Here is a 23,470-nt window from a genome sequence, read left to right on the forward strand (position 1 = left end):
TTTATATTTAAATTGTGGGGAGTTTTTCTTGTATTTTGATTTACCTACACTTTCTTAGGAGCTTGGAAAGAAAAGCATCTGTACTCACCTCTCATCTGAGAATCTTCTTCAGTTCTAAGAGCAAATGGTGGAGAGTACCAGATTTTCTTTCACCCCCTCCCAGACTCCTTATCGCCTACTCACATCTTAGGTCATTTGATTGCAGTAAGTCACACGATAGGGTTGGGCAAGGTCTCACAATGGGTTCACCTGAAACCTCGGTTGATAGTGACCCACACCTGTTTTCACACCTTGGCTCGTGTGATTAGGCAGATGATCAATAGTGGGTCAACAACACTCTTAAGGGACACTCCTAATAGGACTTAAAAACTCTACAGTTATTATACAACACTGATAAATTTACAAGCTGAATCCTTAATTCATAGAAGACAAATAAAACTGTTGACCTTATAATTAAAAAAAACATTTGGTCTGCTGTCTAAACCACTGCCACCAGCGTGGTTTTCCAAGTCATTGTCGCTCTTTAAGGTGAGGTTTTCACAATGAATACAAAACAACATTATATGACAGGTGAAAACCTTCAGTTGTGCTGCACATTTAACTGTTTTCCCTTTGGACCTAGGGGTAAACCTTATTTCTCTTTTCTGAATTGAGGATCAGAAGTTAGAGATCTCATTCTCTTCCTGCATAGATTACAAGGGATAACCTTCAAAAAACCCTGTTCTGATGGTCTTTAAACCAAAACCTTTATTGATAAATGCTGAGGTATCAAAACTCATCATTTGGAGGTTGTCAAATGTAATCTTTAAGATAACAGTGAAAACAGATTTAACAATGGCTGATTTTTTTCAGAAAAATAACAAGTAATATGAAATTTAAATATCTTCCACGCTTTATTTTACCTATTGTCTTCAGGTGGAAGGGAATGATGTGAGTGGATCAGAAGCAGATGTGATCTGTAACTTGAAAAGTATGTGGGACAGACAGTGTTATAAAATGGGACTGTGTGGGCACTAGGCATTTTACTGGTATTTTACAGACTACATAGACTACTCAGAATACTAACAGGGAAGATAACATGTAATTTATGTGTTAAATAACAAGAAAGATCTGTTGTTGAAGCAAACAAGTACATAAAAACCAGAAGGTTCACACAAAGTTTACAGCTCTGGAATCCCATCATGTTTTTTAAAAGACATTTACAGCTGCGTTAAAAATATAAGGCATGCTTTCAGCAACTTTCAGCAAAGTCATAAATTAAGTTACTCCTTTCATAAAGTTTGGAGTACAGAAAAATGACCTTCAGGGTTAGTGCTGTTGTTGTCCCTTAAAACATATTATCATATATATGATCTGGCTTTGATGTCTATTACAGAGTTGTCCAACAAATGACTAACAGAAATTGCGGGAACTATTGAACTATTTTCAGGAAAGTAAAATTAAAACATACAATTGTTCTAACTTAAAGCTAAAATACATTCTTTGGCATTTTTGTGTGTGTGTGTGTGTGTGTGTGTGTGGCTGTCTGTCTGTCAGCCACAGACAGACAGATAGACAGACAGACTACTCCCTATGGGAAGATTTAATAACTTTTTGTTAGAAAACTGAAAAACATGAGCTGGAGAGTAATTTAAAAATGGCTGAAAATGAGCATTACTCACTCAAATTCACCTAAATCCTTCCATCCATTCATCCATTTTCTTACGCTCATCCAATTCAGGTTCTCTGAGGTGGTTTTGGAGGGAAGGGGGGCTGGAACCTGATCCCAAAGGGAGAAGCCATGCAATACAACCGTAGAAAACAACACAACTGAGCATGCACACGCCATGGCAGCAGATGGCGATAATGAGCGACAGCTCACTCGTACGCATTAAAAAAGAGGGGAAAAAAAGAGGCGAAATAGATCCATTGACGGGCGGTTCAGTTGTTATCAATAACGGATGTGTGGGATGTGATGTGGATCATAGATTAAGCGCCACATTATTTTGTGCTATGAAAGTGTAAAAACTTGAACGACTTCGGTTGTTCAGCTGCTTCGCAACATGTCTGCAGTGACGCTGAGGTAAAACCGGCGGTTTACAGTGCGCTTGTTTAGCGTTGCTAGCAAATATAACGGCAAGCTAGCTTAGCCACTTGCTAACAGAGTTAGCTAACTGTTATTTAAACCAGAATGACCGCATAGGTAATAATACTCGGGCCAGTTCAAGTTTAGTTTAGTAGTAACATAATAGTAATGGAGGTAGGACAGCACATTAGGCTATATAAATCGAAAAACGTGGCTTTTCGTAAACAGTTCTAGAAGCCTTTTCTTAGCTAACTTTGGAGGAGCTGAACGTAGCATACATAAGCTGGCTCATAATTTGAACTCAAAGGAGTGCAGTGATTTATAGTACACTCCCGGGAGCAGAATCTGATCTCTTTGTGGTTGCTTAAAAGTCTGTCCAATCCAAACAAGCTGTGCTGACCACTTGTAAATAAGGGGGCATCAGAAAGTAGTCTTCATACCATGTTAACCTAGTTAGCTCTACTTGTAGATTTGAGGTTGGGCCTTTGTCTCGTGTGAGAGGTATTTACATCGATCAGGAAAGTGAGTTATTTCTAATTCTAATGTTGATCAGGTGAGTGTAAACTTTTTAGCTGGTATAAACGAACAAGTTTTGGACAAAACATAGGTTATGATTATCTAAAACGGAAGTAAGTACCTCTATATAGTTTAGCCAGATTTGTGGGGATAATACGAAATGCAGTTTTTAAATGATTTCAGTTATTAAGCGAACAAAGCTACCTGGCCCCGTGTGGAAAAAGTTGTTACAAAGCCACTAATAATGTTTTGCGACATCCTCCAGTGAATGCTTCAAGAAGACCAAAATGAAGGTTTTGGAGTGGCCTAGTTCATTTGATTGAGACAGGCATCACCATAAACCAGTCATTCATGCTCAAAAAACCGCCAATGTCACGGAATTAAAGCAACTCTGCAAGGAAACCTGAGCCAAATTTCCTCCAAAGCGATGTGGAAAACTATTTACCAGTTATCACAAATGCTTTATTTCAGTTCTTGATGCCAACAGTGGCAAAAGCAGTTACTAGGTTTAAAGGGCAGTTTTTTTTTTTCATGTAGGTCAAAGTAGGTTCGGATAGCTTTTTTCCCCTCAATAAATGAAATAATCATTTAAATAACTACATTTAGTATTTACTCTGGTTATCTTTGTCTGAGCTAAGAAAGCAGACAAATACTTTTCCACAGCACTGTATAATCCGAATTGTTTTGTTTAATCAAATAAACACTGCCCTGCTTTTTTTCCTCTCCTGTCCAGCAACTCTACCAGCAAGCTAAATGTATTGGTCAACAAACTTCATGAATACTTGGCTAATTCCACTGAGGACAGCAGTGGCACAGCAAAAGTTGAGGATGCTGATGGTACATCTTTTAATCACTCTAACCATGACTAATGGAAACACGTTTACATGCATTACCAATTTATTTTTTACTGATCTTTTGTTCACAGGTTTGACAAACAGGTGCTGTTCTACTTTGACAGAGGTAAGTGAACATGCATAATAAACACATGTCAGTGTAGTATGTGTGTTTGTAGTGTTTCGTCATGTTGCGTAACACTGATGGCACTAATGGTGCCATTAACGGTTTTATCTGGATTTAGTAAAAACAACAGCCCTTCTCCAAAATGTATTAACACAGACTCGATCTACAACCTAATCTAGAGAGACAAATAACAAATATTTGTCAAGTGGATAACTAATGCGTATAAAATGTCAAGTAGATTAAATTCTGTTCTTGTACACCTCACACACATTGTCTGTATCAAAGAATCATAGAGCCGGTTCATCCACTTACATGTTTTTGTTGCTGTTTTATTAGGAATAGCGATAGTCTTAACAATTTGTGTCACAATTTCTCTCAAAAACTCAGTTATTTTTGTCATCTGAGCAGTAGTCTAACTGTATGGAGGTTGGAGGTATCTGTAAAACATATTTGCTCAGTATTATGAAAATTATGTCATGTCCTTATGCTCTATTCAAATGACTCACAGACTCAGAAAAATGTTTTAATGCATTTCCCTTTGGGATACTTTTCAACACAAAGCCATGATGACCATCAGCCTAAATAAACAAACCGTCTCGTTTTGCAGGCTGGTGCTGATGGCAAGTACTCGAGGCGGTGAGTTTATTGTGTGTTTAAAAGTATTTCAACCACAAAATTTGTGGTGTGCATCATCTCCTTTTTTGCTGTCCATGTAGGTTTTTAAACTTTGTTAAATATAGCTCATTTCTCTTTAACTGATGTTACAGAAAACCCTCAGTTGTCATGAAGCACTCTGGATTGGATGAATCCGGGGACTCAAATGCAAGTGAGGACTTGGTTCTTGGACCAGTTAATGCAAATGGTCACCTTGATATCACTAGATTGCCTAAAGGTAGGTCGTAAGGTTGTTGACTGCACACACACTGCTACTTTGACACTAAACATAATTATTTATACACCATCATAACATTTTCCTAGAAAGTGGGCTAGTGTTTCATTCAGAGTATATCGTTGATAGACTTCACGTTTATATCTGCATGTTGTTGTTGTTGTTTTTGTTTTTTTTTACTTTATGATGAAGTTAACAAAATTAAGTCATTGTAAATGTGCTGGAGTGCCTATAGGGTATGAAGGATCTTCAAGTCTGTAACTGGCTTTGGCTTTCTAATTTCATATTTAATAATGATGGAACTGTATGATTACTTTTTGTTTGCACAGGCACTGTGCTGGTCAGGCCTGAAGCAGTCGACAATGGCAGAGATGATTTCAGGGGCCCGGAGTTTCGCAGCCGGAAATCAAGCGTAATGCGGAAAGAGTTTTCAAGAAGACGTGGAGGTCAGTTACTACTCCTATGAAATTGCTCACTAGCTAATGCTCAGGCAGGAATTTTAGTATAAAGAATCAAATCTGCAACACATCAAAAAGAGAATGTTTATTCTATTAGTTCTATTAATGGTTTAGGCACAAATGCTCAAGTATTTAAAGTAATATGAAAAAAATATCACTTCACTTAGTATCTAAATAGTCATTATTTTGGAAGAGAGCCTTCTGACAATCCACTTTGGAGATTGCAGTGCCTCACTTTTAATCTCCACTGCCTGAGTCCGGTAAGGGATCTCGCTCTTTTAGATTTTACCAGGAAAATGTACTGGGTGTACGTAAAGATGCAACAAGAGAAGCTGTCCTGCAACCCATTCTTTATAACCATGTAATTGCTAATAATGGAGCTTTTGTTTCCCAGGAGTTGAACACATTGGAATTGTGAGTTGCACTGCGTGTGGCCGACAAGTTAACCACTTCCGGAGGGATTCCTTGTATCGCCACCCAGTTCTGAAAGTCCTTATATGCAAGGTGAGTCTGCTTATTGATATACTAGAATTTTTTATTTCACCCACTTTTTGAACGTTATCAGAACAATATAGTCAGTAAGTCCAAAGCACAGAAAAGAATACATAACTTTGTGCTGTTAAATACTACATTTATATTCTTTGGGTTTTTTGATTGTTAATCATGAACATCATCAGGCATATCAGGTAGGGCTGCTCAATTAATCGAATTTTAATCACGATTACGATCTGGGCTTTCAACGATCATTAAAAATGACTGAGCCGATTATTAGCCCCTCCCTCGTGCTTTACTCTCGCGCTGCTCCGTGTGGTAAATCAAGCGCACCGCTCTGCATTTCGAACACGTGTCACAACAATTAAGAGGACCCGAGGGAAGCTCGGAAAGCTAAGCAGAAGTTATTTGGAGAGGAGAGTGACTGCTGTTGGTTGAAAAGGGGTAAAAAAAAAACTTCAGTGGTGTGGAAACATTATGGGTTCGCGGAGTCAGACGTGGATCAAGTAGACATAGTGTGTAAACTTTGCTACGGTGTAGTAGCTGCACCACAGAGCAACACTGCAAAGTTCACTAAACATAGATGTTTACATTTTTCATTTATTTCTTATATTGCAAACATTTGCACTGTTACCAGTATTTGCACACTATTTTATATTACTTTTTAAAAGTCATTATTCAATACATTGTTATTGTTAACCCTTTAAAGCCGGTCAGAGCAGCACGCTCCGTTTTGTGTAACTATTTTTAAATCCCTGTAGAACCTTGTAGGCCTTAAAAGCCTATACTGGTGTTTTTATAAGTCATGTTTGACTTTTCTGAATAGTTTCTGGGATGCTTAGAACTCAAATTGCACTGCTAGAACTAGTTTATTTTGATGCACATGCTGTTTTCTTTGCAAATTTGCATCATAGGATTGTTTTTTTGTTTTTCCTGCAGTATATAAAAATTGCTGTATTTCCAAAATAAAACTATGAAGACACTCAAAATAAATTTCCTGTTGTTGTAAACTATTTTTTGCAACTTTTTTGTATTTAAAGTTTTGAGAGATAAACCTCTTAAATTTCTCCAAGTAGAAATATATGTAAAAAAAACAAAAACGATTTTCAATTTTTTTGTAGTTTATTGCACTTTTTTGCAATTAATGTAGTTACTATGGACTTAATACATACATATTATTAAAATATGGGCTATAACAGTTGTATTGATGTATAGCAACTTGAAATGCTCCCACAAATGGCACTACAACATGCAAAAAAAATAATATAAGCTCTGGCGGACTTGGTTCTATGGTAGGTCTTAAAGGGTTAAATAAATATTGTCAAATAATCGTGATCTCAATTTCAGTGAAAATAATGGTGATTATCATTTTTGCCATAATCGAGCAGCCCTAATATCAGGTGTTTTTAATTCTTTTAAACCTCGGTCCTTATTTGTGGTGCGGCTCATAATTTGTCTTGGTGATGTGTGTTTATTCTGTTGGCCTTGTGTGGGTGGCTTCTTGTCATGAATACCAGTAAAACAAAAATAAAACTACTGTCATGCACAATATTGAGCCAGACTGATTTGTCAGCACTGGGTTTGATGCCTGATTGAAAACAATAGCAAAACTGAAAAAAGATGCATTAAAAAAACCTGACCTCAAGTATATTGATATCATCAACAGAATTATATTATACATCCTTGTTAGTGTTTATAATACATTGCTCAGAGCTGTTTCTAATTAAATGTTTTGTTTTGACAGTCTTGCTACAACTATTACTCAAGTGATGACATCAGCAAGGATTGTGACGGGATGGATGAGCAGTGCAGGCACGATTTAGTAGCATTCAGTCATTTAACTGAAATATTAACATTTCCATTAACTCACTTTTGTCAGCCACATTTATCATCTCTCTTTTCCCCTCGTGCAGGTGGTGTGCTGAAGGAGGCAACTTGATCTGCTGCGATTTCTGTAGCAATGCTTTCTGTAAGAAGTGCATTTTAAGAAATTTGGGAAGGAAGGAACTGTCGGGCATCTTGGAGAGCAAATGGTACTGCTATGTGTGTAGCCCAGAACCTCTTTTTGACCTGGTCATGGCTTGTGACAGTGTCCTTGAGAACATGGAACGTTTGTGGCAACAGCAGCGCAAGAGGAATCGAGTCGATCCGGGGAAATCTGAGATTTTCAACATTTTACCACACTCACCTCAAAACATTTCTCTGGATAAATGGGATCACACTGGTATGGATGGAAATGTGATGTTCAACTACAGCATGCTGCAGGTTTCCAAGGACATTACCAAAAAGGCCAAACATTTAGTGGACTCAACAAATACCTTAAACCAAACTTTTGTCAATTTCATTCATAGTGTGACACAAAACAAACCAACACCTGGTGTTCGCACTAGGTACCTGAAGTCATTTTTGGAAGTAGTTAAAGGCTTGAGAAAATCCCTAGCAGGACTGGAGGATAGCCTTAAGGAAGAATTCAGTGATTTGGATGTATCGAGCAATTGGGAAAAACTGCTTAGTGACCACTTTGATGGACTTGTAACAGAAGCAGAAATGGAGATAGACATACCTGATGACAGGTGCTTGAGTGACTTGCAGAAATTGGCAGCTGAACATTTAGAAGATAACGACTCTGACTCCAAGGGCTTTGCAGATGGGAGTCTACAAGACTGTCCGGGCAAGGAGATGGTTTCAGGTTCACATAAAGCCAGACAGAGAGCACAAAAGATTGGCCTGAAATCTACTGAAAGCGGCGTTGACATGACTAAAAAACTAGTAGTACAACTTACACCTGTAGCTATGGAGCAGGAGCCGTCATCTGCGCCCCCCAAAACCGAGGAGGGAAAGAAAGATAAGAAGTCAAAGGAAAAACATGTATCAGAAGATGAAGAAACAAGTGGTAGCAAGATGAGCAATGACAACTCCAGTGCATCTCTGTATCTAGAAGAAGAACAGGGCAATAGACGTTCTCCTCGGGTGAAGACAACCCCTTTGCGCCGACCAAGTGATGTGAAAACCAAAACATCTCTCTCAGTAGGAGACAGTGACAGCGACTCTGACACTGAAGAGGCCCCCAACACGGTGCCTGCTAAAACAACTGAAGAGCAGAGTCTGAGCAGGACAAGAGACGACTCTGATTCAGATGAAGTCCCTGCTGCTCTGCTTGAGCGAGCAGCGATGACACAAAGTTCTGATGAACCCCAGAGTGATGAAGATGGTGGTAAAGCGTCGCCAAATAAAGTGGCGAAAAAATGTCTCTTCTGGCTTAATAAGAACACTCCAATCTCACCAGAGAATATTAGGCGGAAACGCAAGATACTGGATCGCACCCCTGAGGCCGACTCAACTAACAGAAGAGTCAAAGCTCGCGGTGAAAGTGGGACGGACTCCTCTAGCGACGAGCAAGACTCGCAAAAGAAAATAAAACACTTAAATACGCTGAGGTCAATAGGGAAGCCTCATCTTGTCAAGAGAGGAGAGGAGGGTGTGGCTAGAAAGCGGAGTAGGATACAAGGTGAGGACGCTAAGACTAAATCTCGTCAGGAAGCAATGGATTCATCGACCTCATCAAGTGAAGAAGAACATGACGATGACTCTGGGAGCGATGGAAGTGATCAGAAGATGAAGCCAATCACAGAAGATGTGGCCTTATTAGGAGCAGCTGCATTCCACCAATCGTCAGGTGAGTTTTACAGGTGTCTAGATCCATTGTGCAAAAGTCTTGAGCCACCCCTTAATTCTTCATATTTTACTTCCAACAAGTAAGACTGCAATAATTCTTCAGGCTTATTGAAGGTCATTGGCTGCCTTTGCACTTTTTCATTTTTAGCCCAGTCCTTGTACCTGACCAGAGCTACTTACCACTGATCTATGAATCATTTAAGCTTAAAAAAGTCAACTAACCAGTCACATAACAGAGAACTTAGCAAAGAACCAATTTTAAATTGTATCTTTAGGCACTTTGTTAGTAGCAGCTTGTTCCCATTTCTTTTGCACAAAAAATGCCAAAGTTAACACAGTTTGGCAGGCATAAAATAGTATTTTCGCACCAACAAAGTGATGCCCAAAGAGCTATTGAGCAAAAACAATGTATCTCAACATGGCATCCAGCATGTCAGTAGAAAATTTGAGGAAACAGGGCAAGTGTAAGGACAGAACAAGAAGTGGCAGGCCTAAAATAAACTATCTACAGCAGATGAACAGTATCTGGGTCAAGAGATTAGGAAGCATGAAAAAAAATCTAGTAAAGACCTGAAAAAGCACCAGTGACTGTCAAGAAGGAAGGGAAACTTTGAGAAATGGCCCTTTTTAAAAACATGGTGGAAGCTCTTAATGGTGTGAAACTGCATTTTAGACAGTGGTGCTGCCAATGCAATAAAAGCATATCTGGATAGAAAAACACACAGTGGAACACTGTCAGTCATTGATTGGCCGCCCCAGAGAGAGGATTTCAAAATTGTTGAAGCAGTGTGAGATTATATTGATAGAGAAAAGAACAAAAGGCAGCCAACATCCAAAGATTTGTTTGAATGTCCTTTAAGAAGCCTGCACAACTACTGAAGATGGTGTTGAAGAATAAAAGTGGTCATTTGTTTTGCTTTTATATTGTGTCACCATGTATGTTTACATGTTTCAGTAAATTGTTTAACCTATTTTCCATTTTCATAGCAAAATATAAAGAAATAAGTGATGGCTCAAGAAGTTTTAACAGAACTTTGTGTCATTAGTGGTTCGTCATGAATCATGAAGTAAGAACTGTGACAAAAATAAATATGAATATTTTCTTTCAATGTCCACACAATCCAGCATTCACTTTTTCTGGCAATATATATGTTTTCAAAACGTAGCAGCTTAATTTCATTTTGAAATTCATGTTTCTGATGTTTGTTCTTATAGGAGATGAGGAGCAGTCTGGGCCCTCATGGGCAGCAGAAGATGACGATGATCCAGAAAATAGGTACGGTTCAAAAAGCCCGGATGTAGAGTTTGTAAAGCAAGTTAGGTGTAGAAGAAAAGCTGCAACTTCAAATCCTGACGTCTGCGCAAAGTCTAGCAACACCCATGTCATTAGGACTCAGTTACAGCCAATTCAAACACGACCCAAACGTAGCTGCAGTAGGGCCCCAGCGATCAAATACACATTCTAGAGATAAAATCGTGACGTGGTTTTTGTTATTGATAAGCAACGTAATCTGCTCGTCTTTGTTTTATTTTTTACATTTAGAAATACAAGAACATTTTAGTATTATTTCTTATATCATACCTGCGTATTCTCCCTGGGACACTTGGCTGATGTTAAGAGACCCACTTGAATGAAGGAGGTCAAAGTATACATTTGAACAGTGAAGCTTGTTTTGGCGTACAGCTTAACCTGAGCACCACGAGTACAGGTGTGGTTTCATTGTGAGTATAAAAGTGAGCTTCGATGTACTGTTCATTCTGTGTTTTTACAAACTACACAAAAACAACATGGAGTGGCACTGTTGACTGAAGTAAATGGAGTGTTGTTATTTTCCAGGTGAAGGATAAAGTTTGAAACCTGCCAGCAACATTATCTGCACATATTATGACTTTAAAAACAATATAATTTAATCAAAACCTTTTTCTGTTTTATATTACAAATGGGGAGCGATGCTTGCAGAGTTGCAAAACATGTTTAAAAATTTTATGCTTCACCTTTTTTTTTTTTTTTTTTTTGAATACCTGCTCCTAGCTTTAATGGTCACAGTTGTGGTGTGAGCATTCAATTGTGGGCTAGATGGTAAAAAGATTGGTTTTTGAATAAACTGATCTGAGACAATGTACCTGGCTCTGTACATGTGTTTAGATTCAATTTATTCAGCTTTTGAATAATTTTAGGCCCAAAAGTTTGATGCGTGCAGTCCCTTTTTGTAATTTTTCTACAGCACAGGACCCGAACGTCACACACAAATGGGTTTTTATTTGACACCACAGAGTTGTTGCATTATAAAAGTGTTTACTTTATTGCTGCACTTTGAAAGAAGTGCCAAAGTGTAATTACCTTTATGGTATTGTGAGTGTCTGTAAGTCTCACGATTTGTTACATGGCTCCTCTCACAGTCCAACAAACAAAAAATGCAAACTTTTGTTAGTTTAGCAGCTCTCAAAACAGTTCTCAAAGTCTCCCACAGCCCTCACCTCAAAACAGTATCATGAGCTGAGGATACGCACCCAGCCTTCCAAACCAGCTATTGGGTTTTATGCAAGTTGTGGTAAGTTAACCACCAGCTGCAGTAGAAGTAATGTGCTTTTTTTTCATTAACATGTTTGATAGTTAAGTGTTTGTTTGATGCACCTTCAAGGCTCTGGTGTTTACACTCGGCCATCACGATGTATAATCTAGTACAATCTAATTTGATAAAATACCTCTGTAATCTGGTATGTAGTCAGCCTTCTTTGAAAGTTAGGAGACTCCCAACAATTGTCTTTGAGCAAGTTTTTACTTCATCTCTGGAAACAAGTTGGAATCCTGCTGCACCGCTGACACCCACAGTCACAGCTAATGCACTTTGGAGCAGGCTTTGTGTCAGCCTGACACTCACTTGCTTTCCTGTGTGCTCATTCCAATGACTTAAGTCAAAGCGTGTCGACATGCAGGTATTACTTGCTTCAGTTTGTCAGGAGTCTCAAATAAAAGCTAGAAATCCAGTCAGTTCACGTGAGCTCTGAAAACTATTACATATTGGTAGGGAGTAGAAGCTGAGTTCGAAGAAGTTGAATACTTTGAGTATTACTTTTGTTTTCTGACTGAGATTATCTTACGTCTCACACTCATTTTCCACCTCTTTACCTCTGTTAATATCTTTCTGTCGAGCTTTCTGATACCAACCCTTTCCAATGGAAGTGAGTGAAATTTGATTACTGCTCTTGGAGGCTAAGCCCAGAGTAATAGCACAGCATTTGTGCAATACCATTGAAGTAGCTAAGATTTACCGTAAAGTGCAATCAGAGATGAATCCTAATCTCCTTTTTTCCCCTCTAATTTAACACCTCGCATCTAAATTTCTTCATTTGGCCTACTCTTCTCCCAAATGATGTACGTGCTATGCAGTGTTCTTTAGAAACACCTATGCTTTTTCTAGTGTTTTGGCCCACTTTCTATACACAGACTATACATTACTGCTGACCATTAAACGTAATGACTGAAACTTGCAGCCGGTTAAATCCTGCTTAACAGGAGACCCAGCTTGTGCTTTTACTCACGTAAAGCAGATGAAAACATTTATTTCAGAACAGTGATTATAATCGTGATCATTTCTACCTTATCTGAAATGAGAGTGGGCTGTGAAACAGTTGTTAGAGTGCAAAAAACAAGCAACCAAGTTTACACTATGTCTTTATTGATGTGACTTGTTTGTTTTCTCATGTTTTTTTCAGGGCGGATTTTCTGACAGCACAGCAGTGAATGCAGTGCTGTTAGGCGACAGTCACTTAAATCTGGGATATTGTAGCCTCCTATCAACATGAATAGCATCACATGACGTCTGTGTGTAGTTGTAGTGCAACTTTATCATGGGGAAAATGGTCAGCAGAAATGTAAAGTTTACATTGTTTGTAGTTACTGGGCTAAAACGTAGCATGTGGCTGTGTTCATTTTCATTTCAGTGTCTTTGCGCTTTCTGCTGCGTCTTTCTTCTAACTTGAAACATATCAAATGAGATTCAAGACTCTCATCTGTTCCTGCTGCTGTCGTCTAACATTTCTGTACTGTGTGTACTTTAACAATAAGTTCTCACCGGACGTTGGATTTGGTATCAGTGAAAGTGGTGCTTATCTGATGTCCACTGACCTGGATTATAGCCTACTTGAAAACAGGGTCAACCCTGTGGGAGAAATGGCTGAAGTAGGATGCAGTAGACAAACCCGAGCCAGATACGACTCATGCAGTGTTGGGTCCACGTAAATGGAGTTTAAAGGGGTTATTTATTGTATATATTCTTCAAAACACCACATGGTATTAAAACAATGAACTTTTTACATGTTTTTTTTTTTTACGTGAATTTTACTGCAGTTTGAATATACTTCAGCCATTTTTGAAATGTGATACCCCCTGGGGTAGGGAAAAAAAAGTTAATGTTTCATTCTAAGTAAATCTTTATGTACAGTAATTTTCTGTTTTTGTGTCCCACGTGTAATTTGTCCCCCTTTTCAAGAAAATTGGGAGAATCATGATTATATTGCCTTTTGGTCGCCTCGAAAGATTGTAGATCTTCAAATCAGAGCTGTCACAGTTTAAAGGATGAGCGGAATACATGAACATAATGTCATTTTTGCAAACATATGTCTGTCAGACTCGAGCAAGAAAAAAAAAAAAAGAGGGAAAAAGAAAGAAAAGTGTTACTCGCGATTTCCCAAGGGCGAACAAACTATTGAGAGTTTGAGACTATTGTTTTTGTGTGTGAAGAATCCTTGTTTGTCGTAATAAATTCTTACTCTTAAAAATGCCTCTGTCTCGTTTTTCTTTTGCTTTCTATACTAATGTTTTGAATATGTCTTTCAGTGTTGTGGCAGTTCTTTTTAATTGGTCTGTGAAGCAACTACAAGAGCTTCAAACTGGGCTCATCACTTAAAGACATAATGCGGATCCACTAGAAGCGACTCACCATATATAGCTGATTTCTTTTTAATGCCACCAGCTTTTGGAATATTGGCAGCTGAGCACTTAAATGATCATTTCTGTGTAATATAGCCCAAATATTACCATATTTTGTTGTAATGTGTAACAATAAGTGTAAAAATATCCAGCTGAAGACAATGAAACTGATCATGAAATGAACTTCAGGTGCCTTTTCCTTCTCTTCTACTTTTGAAAGAATCGCTAAGAAATTGCTATTGGCCCAAATTAAATCCAACTACTCCTCGGGTGATGATATCTCTTCAGATGAAGAAACACAGGAGGATGAATCTGATTCACTGAGTGACAAGGAGATCAAACGAGGCAATGATGGTAGTGGAACAGATGAAGATGGTAAGTTTTTTTCTTGGTATTACAAGTTTTAATCTTGTGCATTTCCTTATGAATAGATTTTCCAGATTTTATTTAACCAGTATCTCAGTTATGAGATTAATACAAAATTGCGAAGCTATCCCAGTGGCAGAGGGCTGTTATATCACTTGGGGTGGTTAAAGAGCATAAATAATAATAATGATAGAATATGTCTCTGATACAGGGGAAGACTTTACCGAAGATTCATCTGACTACTACTCTGATGGGCCCATCTCCAGGCACCACCTCCTCCGTCACAAACTTATCTTAGATGAGGGAACATCAAGTAACAAGGATGCACCAAAGAGCAAAGATGGAAAACGGGAGCGCAAAAGAGGAGCCAGGAAAGAAAATCAGAGCTGTAAGAATAACTTAGACAGTGATCAGATGGAACAGGAGATGAGTATCTCGTCTAACTTGTTTTCTGTGAAGCCGACAGTGAAAGTGAGGCCGACAGCGATGAGCTGGATGAAGATGCTGGGATGAGTGAGGAGCTGAGCGAGTCGGGTGACGAGGCTGGTGAAGACAAGCTCAAAAAGTATGTTTATTTCAACTTCCACTGATAAGAATCAGCGTTCAATTCAGTTAAATTTATACCGTGCCAATGCACAAATTGTAAAGACCTGAAAATAATATAAAGAAGAACGCAAAGGTTAGATTTGAGCAAGCAGCTTAGTAGTTTTAGATTTACTGGATAACCTGATCGGCACAATTTCTTTTTTTTTTCCTTCTTTTTTTGAAAACATACTTTCTTATTTTTAACTCCAGAGCAAACACAAAGGTGAATGATGAGCTTCATGGTTACGAAAAGAAAACGCAAGTGGCTTACATTTTGTTGTCAGACTCCAGCAGTGAAAAGGTATCGAATTATCCTCTTTTATCTCTTTATGAATTTATGTGTTATTCTTCTTATCTCGGCCTGTTTATGTGTGATACCATAAACCTTGTCCAAAAAACAACAACAGACAACTCTCGTGCCTGATTGACATACTGACTGTTGGATTGTTCTCTGGACAGACCGATCAAGAAGATGCACCTGAGGAGGCCCGCGAAAATAAAGTCACCCCGAAAGGACGCAAAAGGATTCGCAGAATAATTGAAGATGAAAACCTTCGTGCTGAGACTCAGGAAGCCCTGAGAGAGGAGGAGGAGAGATGCAAACGTTTGGCAAATAGGGAACAACAGATGGAAGACAGGAGAGAGGTACTGCGCTAAACTTCACCATAGCAATAGAAATCAGTGTTTAGAGCAGGAAATGCTGATAAGATGCCTTGTACCTGTAGATCAAGGACACCGAGCACAGCACATGCAACGCAGTGAAACTTTTTAGGACATATTTGTTTGTGTTGCAGATCATTGTCATAGAGGATGAGCTGTCTCAAGTGGCGTGTCCCGTCACAACCAAGCTGATCCTGGATCAGGATGAGGAGACCAAGAAGCCTCTCGTTCAGGTGCACAGGAACCTGGTCACAATATTGAAGCCTCACCAGGTGGACGGTTAGTTTCTGTCTTTTGTGTTTTGCTTTGCAATCATGTTGATGCTTAGGGCAGTTAGATTAATTATACATTTTTAATTTTGTGTTCATTAAGACTTTGTGTTTGAAATCCACGTCTCTCCTAAAACTTGTCTAATATGAGCTAATTGTATTTAGCTTGTTAAAAAGTATTTAAAAACACCCCAAAAACCTAATCACAATGTCATTCCCCAAGGCGTCCAGTTTATTTGGGATAGTTGTTGTGAGTCTGTGAAGAAGGCCAACTCCTCTCCTGGATCAGGCTGTGTACTGGCACACTGCATGGGCCTCGGAAAGACTCTGCAGGTAAAGACACACACATGTCCACCCTTGATATGCTAGTTGCACAGAATCACAAATCGCACTCCCTGAACCAAAGATTATTTTCTGTCTGTGCTTTCATTTTTGATACAGCCCGGTCTTTTCAGAAAGTTGTGATACTGTGTGAAACGTCAGGAAAAGTAGATTGCATTTTTATTTATGTATTTGAACATTTATTTAGGTTCATTTACTGAACATATCAAATGCTGAAATTGAGTATTTGTTTTATTGAAAATATAAAAATATCTGCTCATTTTATGCCTTGAGACAGTGAGATGTTTTTCTTTTCTTTTAGCAAATTGCTGTTTCCTATTTTTCTGAGCAGTTCTGTTGGGTCAATGGGTGACAGGCCTGGACTGTTTCGGGCTAGTTTAGCAGCCTGACTCTTTTTTGCTTTCAGTCATGATCTTGTAATAGATGTAGAATGTGGTTTGATGTCATCTTACTGAAATAAGTAAGAACTTCCCTGAAAAAGATTTCAAGTGGATGCCAGTAAATGTTGCTCTAAAACCTGTCTGTCTTGTTCAGCATTATGGTGACTTATGCATTCTATGTTCACTTTTACACCCCTATAGCATCACGAATGCTGACTTATGAATTGTGTACTGTTGACACACTGTGGGCTTTATGGTCCCTCTCTTCTTTAGCCTAGTGAATGCAGAGTCGTTGATTTCGGAAAACAGAAATGAAAGATGTGATCAGTCATACTACAGGGACGTTTTTCACTTAATCTCAGTCTGTTTTAAATGAACTTGTCCATTAGAAGGGGACAGCACTTCTGGATGTGTCATATTCATAGTTGTCTCATTTGACAGGTGGTGACGTTCCTCCACACAGTGTTGCTGTCCACAGAACTGAAATTTAGAACTGCTTTGGTTGTGTGTCCGCTTAATACCATCCTCAACTGGGTCAGTGAGTTCAGGAAATGGCAAAACAACATGGGGGAAGATAAAGTCAAGGTAACCAAAGAAATTTAAAAGTGTTAAAATTATATATATATAAAAAAACAAGGCCAGAAATCTTTGGTTTGCCTCATATGGTGTCAGCAACATGTCCTTATTGGTCACAGGTGATAGAACTGGCTACAATGAAGCATAACTTGGGTCGACTCAGAGCTCTGCAGAGGTGGCAGATAGACGGAGGTGTGATGATAATGGGGTATGACATGTACCGCATCCTGTCATTAGACTGTAAAATCAACAACGACGAGTGGAAGGAGGAGTTTTATCGCACACTTGTGGATCCAGGTCCAGTGACTTTGTTATGGCATGCTACTATTAAAAGACTTTCTATTTTAGGTGTCGTGCCTTTGCTCATGGAATCTGATGTTGTTTTTCCTTTCAGGTCCCGACTTTGTGGTTTGTGACGAGGGGCACATCCTGCGTAATGATGGCTCTAATATCTCCAAAGCTATGAATGCCATCAAAACTCAAAGAAGAGTGGTGCTGACTGGCACGCCACTGCAGAACAACCTCGTTGAGTGTAAGTCTGCAGCACTAGGTCATCATAACTGTGGCCATGAAGTCCTAAAGTGATTACAGAGAAACATGGGGATTATAATTAGTTTAAATAAGTGCATGATGGTGGAGTTACTCTCTCAAGTGTCCCCATTTAAACAAGATTTGCAGTAATTGTAGTCATCAAATTTTGTTTCCTTTATTTGTGTTCAGAAGCCAGTTGTGTAGTTTGGTTTCGATGCTTTTAACCTTTTTTTCTGACCAGGATACAAAGCTAGTTTGAGAGCTCTTAATTTGCTATGCTGCAAAGTGTCTGTTTGCTCTTCCACAGCCACTTCTTTCATTATGCAGCAGGTGTGACCTACTGCTAACATCCCTGAATGCTGTGGTTTGTTTGATTTATTTTGTTGCTCAGTACTATATCACACCTTTGAAATTCTGGTTGTAGTTCTGTTCGCTTCAGAACATCGACAACAGACATGAGAACATCCAGAATTTCCTGCCTTTGTAGATCTGTCTGGTGATGCCAAGCTACTGATTTTCTGCTTTGACTTATTTTATTTGTTTCATTTCGTTATGTGGATTCAAGTCAAAGTATAACATAGTGTTGGCACTACAAAAGTTCAGATCAGGCTTGATTTTTCCCTCTTTTTTTCTGACCAATCAGGCCACTACATTTGGCAAAAAGTGTACTTGCTCAAAAACGTACCACGGTACTGAATATATTGGCATGATTTCTGAAATGATTTCTCTGCCTCCTCAAATGACCACTCCGCCAACATCCTGAAAGCGGTCGTCATACCAAACCATGAAATTCTCCCTGCTACTGCCTCCTCTTGAATACTGAACACACCCAGAATCTCTGTTTCTTCCTTTTCGTGTTTAGAAACATCAGGATCAGCTCATCATCGCTTGATGCTGACTCCTTTTTTCCATAGTGTGTTTTTAAGGACAAATCTTCTGCAAAATTGGGACACTTTTAGTGTTTATTTACATTACGTGACAAATTTGCATCCAAAAAAACTCTGAATTTTGATTTGTTTTTCACAATGTGCTCAGTTTTTAAAGGCTTTTAGCCTAATCTATTAGTTGTTTTGTTTAGAAATCTTATTGCGAATACATATTTTGTTCCCAGACCACTGCATGGTCAATTTCATCAAGAAGAACCTTCTGGGCTCACTGGGCGAATTCAGGAACCGCTTCATCAACCCCATAGAGAACGGCCAGTGTGCTGACTCCACCCCGAAAGATGTCCGAATCATGAAGAAGCGAGCACATGTACTGCATTCAGTGCTAGGCGGATGCATACAGGTAAAAATAATAGAACATCTGAATGCTCTCTTCATTGCATTTATATTCCAGCTCACAATACTGTGTTTGTCTTTTCCTTAGAGAAGAGATTACTCGGAGCTTCGACAGTTTCTGCCTCCGAAGTATGAGTACGTGCTGGCAGTGAGGGTTTCCCCACTTCAGTATAATCTATACCGATACTACCTTGACCATTTCACAGGTGCGGATCTGTATTGTGCCCTAAAATAAACCTAAAATAGATGTCTTTTTTTTTTACTTGAAGAGTTTATAGATGGTTGTGCTTTTTCCCAGGTGTAAGCTCCTTACATAACAGCAAAAAGATGAGGCCTGGAGCAAACCTGTTCAAGGACTTTCAGGTCCTTGGCCGAATTTGGACTCATCCATGGTGCCTTCAGCTCAGCTACCTGAGCAAATTAAAAAAGGTAGAAAGATCTCCGTAACTGCATGTTGATTACTCATTAGTCTGAAATAACATGTTTTTCTTTTTCTTTTGCAAAGAAGAGTAAAGGTAAAGCAGCAGATCTGCCCAAGGATGCAGAGACCCCTATGACTGAGGCTGAGAGGTAAGACCTCTTCATTTGTTATTCATTAAAGCCTAAAGCACCCCTAAAACAATTCTGGTGGGTTATGGGAATACTAAAGACCTTTCCTTTAAGATGTATTCTCAAGCAGTGGTGGAACAAATACAGATTGTAGACCAACTGGCTATCCAAGGAAACATGATGCATAAATCTAGATTGAAAAATGGATGTTGTGTAGACAGGAAGTGTATAAACTCTGGAAGTGTCACTAATAAATGTGATTGTGGAGTTTGTATAGAATATTTGTATACGCCATATAGATTTTGGTAGTCAAAGTACCCTAAGGCAATGTTTATGCAAAGTTTCATCAAGGTTAGTCCACTCGTCCAGGAAGAGATGTGGAGCATGCATACATATGCTACAGTGGTTATGTTTATTTCTTCATTTTTAGCTGGTGTGAAGGAATGAAAGAGAACGAAGGACAAGAAGGGAATAACACTCACAACAGCACACCAATTATTGATGATGTCAAAGTTGTCTGTGCAGTGGAAGGTATAAAAGCTCCACATGCCACTAATACTCCAACAAATATAGCTTGTGAAATGTGCTACAGTTTTTCCCATTTTATGTCTTTAGCAGTAGAGAACGCACCCATCAGCTTGAAGCCTCCGAGTCCCGATGAGCGCTGGTACAAGGATCTTCTCTCTGAAAGAGATGCCAAAATCCTGGAGCACTCAGGGAAGATGGTGCTCTTGTTTGAGATCCTGAGAATGGCTGAAGAACTGGAGGATAAAGTGTATGTTTGTTTTCTGATATGAAGCAGATTTAAACAAGTGATCTGCCAGCGTCTAATGTCATAAATGCGTTTGTAGGATTGTGTTCAGTCAGTCACTGATCTCATTACACCTGATTGAGGATTTTCTTGCGGATTCTCACCGTGCCAGAGACCCATCAGCATTCAAAGGTAGTATTCTATTAATGGGAGAGGAAAATAATGAGTTAAGAGGAAATGCCTGTTTATATTTTTATGCTTTTTTTTCCTCCTTGTGTTTAAATTTTAACAGCGGGCAGCTGGGTTAAAAATGTTGATTATTACCGCTTCGATGGTTCCACCAGTGCCACACTGAGGAAGAAGTGGGCAGATGAGTTTAACAATCCTGTAAATGTCCGGTAAAGAATGTCTCTCTCTGTCACATCTTTTATATGAACTACACTGATATAACAGAAGGTTCGGATTGAATTTGAATAATCTTTATTCTAGCGGCCGATTGTTCCTCATCTCAACAAAAGCTGGCTCACTTGGCATCAACCTGGTGGCTGCTAACAGGGTGATCATCTTTGATGCCTCATGGAATCCCTCATATGACATCCAGAGCATTTACAGAGTGTACCGCTTTGGTCAGCTGAAACAAGTGTTTGTGTACCGCTTCTTGGCCCAGGTAAGCTTGCTTTTTTATTTAGAAAATTGAGCTCCACAAAGTCTTGACCTTAAGTCAGTTGTGGCCTCTCTAGTAGTTTAGAAGAAACGGCACTGTTTAAAAGTCATATGTGCTTCTTTTCTACTGTGCCACTGTTGTATGTTCTGCACATGTTACATCAACAGATGAAATGTTTAAGATTGGTCACTAAATAGTCCTTTTCAAATTAAAACAACATCAGACGTAAACTGAAAAGCGATGCAAAAATTTATATGGACTAATTCTTGCAGCTGCAACTCTTTTATTTAGTTATTGTGATTGTTGTCATCTTCAGGGCACCATGGAGGAGAAAATCTACGATCGGCAGGTGACCAAGCAGTCGCTGTCCTTCCGAGTAGTAGATCAGCAGCAGATTGAGAGACACTTCACCTTTCACGAGCTGACTGAACTTTACACATTCGAGCCAGACCTGCTCAACGATCCAAACTCTAAGAAAAGCAAAAGACCGGCTTCTGTGTTGCCAATGGTAACGACAGTCTTAATTTTCAGTCTCAATCTTACAGTCTTAATCTTAGTCAAACACCACGCAGGTGTTTGACTAAGATTTTGCAGCACTAGATAACTTCTTGTATGTTTCTCAGGATACGGTTCTGGCACAGCTGTTAGAAGACTGCAAAGACCACATAGTGACTTACCATGAGCACGAATCCCTGCTGGACCATAAACAAGACGAGGAGCTCAGTGAGGCAGAACGGAAAGCTGCTTGGGATGAGTATGAAGCTGAGGTACAGGACTGCTCACTGCAAAGCACTGATTATCCCCACCTTTTACATCATATGCATATGAGTAAAACTGTCTGTCTTTACTCAGTCACACCCAGCCAGTGTTCCAGAGACCTCTCACCAAGATGATTTGGATTTAAAAACCAATGAGCAGCTATTGGTATAAATATGTCATTTTATCGCCTCACTGTTTAGTAACATTTGTGTTTTATATTATATATTAAGTAAAAATGTCTCTACAGGAACTGCTTAACAAAAGCAGAACAACTGTTTCAGTGACCTTCACGGCACTGCAGAAAATGAGGATTCACACTGTTGAGGAATACATGTTTCTAATGGTGAGTGACCCTCATATCCTGTGGCGATGGGCATTTTTTTAAGGAAAATAAAGTTCTTTAAATGTTGATTTATGTTAGTTTTAAAAAGTATTTAATTCACTTTAAAATTGAAACATATTTTGCAAAATCTTTTGCATAGCTGTACTTGTAAAAAAATTCATTCAGTGCCATGCTGGGCCTTTTATGAATGTCGGTCAGTTTTTGGCACTGTTTTGTGTCATTAATGTCAGTAAACACTTCTTTGTCCTCCAGCTCCACAGTGTTTCTGATGGTGGATTGTGTTCTCTGGTCAATAATTTTATCTTGGCTGTTCATACTCTGTGGCTTTGAGTCACTGAATAAATAGGATTTGCATTAACAAGATCAGCTAATCCTGGATCAACTTAAAACCAGTGTTTTCACAAGGCAGTGGCAGATAACAAAATTCAGACGACTCACAATGCAAACTTATGTAAGTTGAGTTCAAAATATTCTGTTACAGCGGCAGCAGTACGCCCAGTTGCCTGAGGCCGAGGTAAAGAGCAAAGCTGAGGTCTGGAGACAATACGATCTGAAGAAGCAGGAACATTTATATGGTTTTTATCGAGACGCTCTTGGACAGCAACAAACAGTAAGTAATTTGTAGACCTGTGAGTGCACCTGTGTGTACGTACTATTGTACTAATATACATTTTTTTCTATCATTCCCCTTCTTAGCTCACATTCAGAATACAAAGCATACTGAACAGTCGAAGAAATGATGCGACTCAGATGACTGTGAAGCAGCCTGGACAGACTTGAGCAAGAAAATTATCTTTGTAGGAGGAGAAAGTTGTACTTTTTGTTTTATTACTTATTTCCTCCAGAAGATTGAATGTTTTACAAGAGTAGTTTGCACTGAGCTTCCAAAGTTGTTTAAACGTAAACAACAGGCCAGCGGTGTCACTTTGGTTTAGCACTTTTTCAGCCTTTTCACAGGAAACATTATCATGTATGTAGTTGTAGTTGTTCAGTTGCTTGGCTGTTTCGCTGCTACCAAAAGCTAACTGGTGAATGTGCCTTAATCCTTGACCTGTTGATTAACTCTTAATATTTTTCTATATTAAATTAAAGTCATATAGTAGACACTTACTTTTTTCATGCTTTAAAGTGCACCTTTTATATTTTCCTTATCTCCTGTCACATGTTGATGGTATTGATCATTAAATATGACTTTTCAAATAACGAGGTCAGTGTTTGTACATCTAATCCAGGCTTCAGGCTACTTTGAATGTTTTGTGTCAAGAGGATTTTTTCCCCAACTATTTAATATGTATGACATAAGTGTTCCTATTAGGGTCAAACATACAAATCTTCTGTTTACAATGTAAGCTGAAAAAGAGCTAAAGGGTTTGTTTCAAAAGATGAATGTAAAAATGATGGAACCAAGGCCCAGTATTGAACTTTGA

General features: G+C 38.9%; 1 protein-coding gene across 3 annotated transcripts; it reads left to right on the plus strand.

Moving 5' to 3' along the window:
• The first annotated feature begins 1,882 nt into the window (after window positions 1-1,882).
• LOC113030252 (transcriptional regulator ATRX-like) lies at window positions 1,883-23,246 on the plus strand. 3 transcript variants are annotated; one of them, XM_026181498.2, is made up of 35 exons: window positions 1,883-2,062; window positions 3,315-3,418; window positions 3,507-3,541; window positions 4,149-4,177; window positions 4,309-4,433; window positions 4,760-4,876; window positions 5,283-5,392; window positions 7,125-7,192; window positions 7,294-9,056; window positions 10,271-10,331; window positions 14,209-14,363; window positions 14,566-14,742; window positions 14,814-14,919; window positions 15,150-15,240; window positions 15,399-15,584; window positions 15,734-15,878; window positions 16,092-16,201; window positions 17,032-17,175; window positions 17,286-17,463; window positions 17,561-17,698; window positions 18,809-18,984; window positions 19,066-19,183; window positions 19,276-19,406; window positions 19,483-19,547; window positions 19,957-20,057; window positions 20,142-20,301; window positions 20,378-20,469; window positions 20,570-20,675; window positions 20,767-20,944; window positions 21,258-21,449; window positions 21,565-21,708; window positions 21,794-21,865; window positions 21,948-22,043; window positions 22,525-22,653; window positions 22,740-23,246. In XM_026181498.2, the coding sequence occupies exons 1-35, from the start codon at window positions 2,043-2,045 to the stop codon at window positions 22,821-22,823; spliced, it is 5,706 nt and encodes a 1,901-aa protein (XP_026037283.2). In that variant the 5' UTR covers window positions 1,883-2,042; the 3' UTR covers window positions 22,824-23,246. The 3 variants fall into 3 exon arrangements, with proteins under 3 accessions (XP_026037283.2, XP_026037285.2, XP_026037284.2); XM_026181500.2 differs by having other exon boundaries at window positions 20,145-20,301; XM_026181499.2 differs by having other exon boundaries at window positions 19,486-19,547.
• The last annotated feature ends 224 nt before the right edge of the window (window positions 23,247-23,470 follow it).

Source organism: Astatotilapia calliptera, chromosome 10, assembly GCF_964374335.1.
Source record: "Astatotilapia calliptera chromosome 10, fAstCal68.1, whole genome shotgun sequence".
NCBI classification, from domain to species: domain Eukaryota; kingdom Metazoa; phylum Chordata; class Actinopteri; order Cichliformes; family Cichlidae; genus Astatotilapia; species Astatotilapia calliptera.